The following is a 3,486-nucleotide window of genomic DNA, read 5'->3' as shown; positions in this document are numbered from 1 at the left end:
GGACGACCACTACGTCGTGCATCCGATGTGCTAGTACGACCATGTTTAAACTCAGCAATCCAGTTGAATACGGTTGCATTCGATGGAGCAGACTCTTCCAAAGTCTTTTGGAAGTCCTCAATCATTTCTTGCGTTTACAAGCCTTTCAAATTGAAATATTTAATTACTGCACAAATTTCAATTTATTTTTATTTTTACAAAATATTAAAGGTTAAGTGCTTTCGGTCGCTGTCACAAATATACTGATTGTCACAGCTGTCTGCAAATGTGTATTGAGAGGTTTAAAGGTTAGCACTATTGGAAATTTACGGGGCATTGAAGGTGGCAATACCACTAATGTGTCATTCTAAAGACTTATCAATCAACTTGATATTATTTTCTTAATGTAATATGATGAATTTTTGGGAGTATAGAGTTTTAAAACATGAGCATTGCATTGCAGACAATGCACTGTCTGCTATGCTACCGGTCCCGGGTTCGATCACGGTAGAAACCAAAAATAATTTCGTCTGTGTCCCCTCTCGGAAAGAAGTGGCAAATCTACCGAGAGTATTTTTGCCAGGAGAACCGCTCTAAATAATATGCCGTTCGAAACCGGCGTTAAACTGTAGGTCCCATATGCCTGTATATTATTTGCGTACACACCACAGGCATATGAGAGAGGTTACCATATCCAGATATGGGCAATAGGATTGAGGAAAGAAGAGAGTTTTAAAAAGCATATAACTTACATTATAGCAAACTACTTGTACTACTTATATGCATTCTACTTGTAATAATTTAGGTTGTTAATAAAAACGGCCAATTGCCTTTAGCGCAGTTGGGTTGGTTCGTTGCAATAATTTTATATATGTTATTGCATATGTGTTTATATTGTGTCGTTGGTGAAATTCTCGTAGCACAAGTAAGTAAAATAATATATAAAAAGCTTAACAAGAGTAAAAGCTGTGTTTATTATCCATTTCTTTAACTATACGTATATATTTCTTAACTTTTCTGCGTCGCCGGAAAAATTAAATTATTATATATTAGATTCCAAATCTGACATTTACATTATTGGCATAAATTTATTAAAAGATTGATTTTTAAAATCAGATTGCATATATAAAAAACATTTTTTCAGTCTGAAAATATACACCGAGCGACTTATGAATATGCGTGGTATACTATAGATCCAAAGGGAGCGAAGAACTTATTGTTAATTATGCTTCGTTCAAATAAACCACTTTACGAGGGCGGTTCAATAAGTACCCGTGTTAGAAATGAAGACATTTTTTCAAAAAAAATTTTTTTTTTTTCAACATAGTCCCCTTTTAGAAAGATACACTTCTCCCAACGTTCCTGCCATTTTTTTAACCCCTCCAAAAAATAGGATTTGTCGAACTCTCCAAAATACGCCTCTGTCTCAGAGAAACCCNTTTTTTTTTTTTTTCAACATAGTCCCCTTTTAGAAAGATACACTTCTCTTAACGTTCCTACCATTTTTTTAACACCTCCAAAAAATAGGATTTGTCGAACTCCAAAATATGCCTCTGTCTCGGCGATGACTTTCTCGTTTGAGCTAAATTTTTTTCCCGCGAGCCATTTCTTCATGTTAGGGAGCAAGAAAAAGTCGCAGGGAGCCAGATCGGGTGAATACGGGGGGTGCGGCAGCATTTCATAACGCAATTCATGCATTTGCCGGCGACAACCCTGGATGAATGTGCTTTCCACCGTGAGCAATCGCGGCACCCATCTGGCCGACAATTTTTTCATCGCCAACTTATCATGTAAAATATTAATTGCCGTTCCGGTCGACACACCAACGACCTTTGCTACTTCGCGCACTTTCGTTCGTCGATCAGCGAGAATCATGTCGTGGATTTATTCAATGATTTCCTCGGTAACCACGTCTGCCGGGCGTCCTGGTCGCTCCTCATCAAAAACGGATGTTCGCCCACGTTTAAATTCGTTGAACCAATATCTAACTGTGGTCATAGATGGCGAAGTGCCCCCATAAACAGCATCCAACTTTGCTTTTATCTCCTCGCATTTTTTCCCATCCAAAATCAAAAAGCGAATTACCGAACGATACTGCTCTTTTTCCATCTTAGCGAAAATTACGAAACACGTCTTATTCGAATGGCTGCCAAATCCAAACTAAGCTATCAATCAGTCTACAATTTGTTTTGCCGTCGTTTAATAGATGACAGCACACGATGATAACACCAACTTCCCTCAGGAACGCCCTCAGTCGTCTAACACGGGTACTTATTGAACCGCCCTCGTATATTACGGCTGGAAAAACATTTCCCATTACGATGGCGACCTTATGCAATGTAAGTTATGTATGATGCAAGAAATGTGTTCTTTTGTTTTCCATATCAATCGGAATTATTTTAATAATCATGTAGTTTAATTATTTTATGATCTATGTCAAATCGAAAATTAATAAATATAAAATGTTTTAACGAGATTGTCTTATGCTTGCAATATAATCACTATAATAAATATATTTAGTAAACATATTTTGCGTAAATATTTACTCACTATTTTTATTTGCCATTAAAAAAAATGTTGCAGTTGCTGAAAACATCAGCAGGTTACATATCTGTCTTACTTGCGAATCAAGACAAAGTTATTAATTCATAGCTTAGCAGATTTAATAACAATAGTATAATAAACATATATATATATATATAATTGTCATGACAGATAATAAATATATGTATGGTATTATAAAATATTATACGCTAAGATAAAAAAGAAAATATATTAAAAAAGGGAAACAATTGGGCCATTAACATTTCAAAGTTTGTTCTCCCCTTGAAACTGTAGCGTTATTTAAGTTAATAAAATTCTGCCCTATTCAACAGCATTTTATCAAGGAAAATTAATATTGATACAAAAACATTTAAGATCCCATTTCATACACAACTTTTATGCTCGTTCTTGGTGTCAAAATAGATCGTGACCTGAATTGTCGCTGAATAATAAAATACATATAAAAGGGCACAACATCGAAATTTAAGTATTAAAATCGCCGCATCAGTATTGTATTTATCAATATTTGGTCAATATCCCGTTGTCTGCATATAAAAATTACATGTGATTAAAGGTGCTTACACAATGACAGGTAATAAGCAACAGGAACAGAAAATAAAACATGCAACAGATTTCCAAATTATCCGTAACCATGTTTCAAATGTTCTTTATTTATTATGGTTGATAATACGGTTTCTGAGTACCGACTGATGCGAAAATGAAAAAGCGACGTCGGTAGGAAAGGGAAATAGAAGGAGAAGGAGAGGGGATTGCAAGTATAGTTAATCGCTATGATTGGAACAATTCTTAGATAGCCATAGTTAATCTTAGTGATTGGATGTTCGACTTCCTCCGTTTCAGCCTTTATGTGGAAACGCGAGTGAATGAAGTTAATGCATGAGAGTTTTTGTTTTATTATACCAGGTGTAGAAGTATGAAACCGGAATTTTTTTGTAAAAATTA

General features: G+C 35.2%; 1 protein-coding gene across 1 annotated transcript; it reads left to right on the top strand.

Annotated features, from left to right (window-relative positions):
- The first annotated feature begins 862 nt into the window (after positions 1–862).
- LOC106750230 (odorant receptor 49b-like) lies at positions 863–2,631 on the top strand. The gene is made up of 4 exons (XM_014630423.1): positions 863–904; positions 1,124–1,227; positions 2,267–2,318; positions 2,563–2,631. The coding sequence occupies exons 1-4, from the start codon at positions 863–865 to the stop codon at positions 2,629–2,631; spliced, it is 267 nt and encodes an 88-aa protein (XP_014485909.1).
- Positions 2,632–3,486: the final 855 nt, after the last annotated feature.

Source organism: Dinoponera quadriceps, unplaced genomic scaffold (genome assembly GCF_001313825.1).
Source record: "Dinoponera quadriceps isolate SergipeBrazil2010 unplaced genomic scaffold, ASM131382v1 scaffold352, whole genome shotgun sequence".
Classification (NCBI taxonomy): Eukaryota; Metazoa; Arthropoda; class Insecta; order Hymenoptera; family Formicidae; genus Dinoponera; species Dinoponera quadriceps.
Note: the sequence above shows the minus strand (reverse complement) of the source record. Positions and strands in the feature narration are given on the sequence as shown.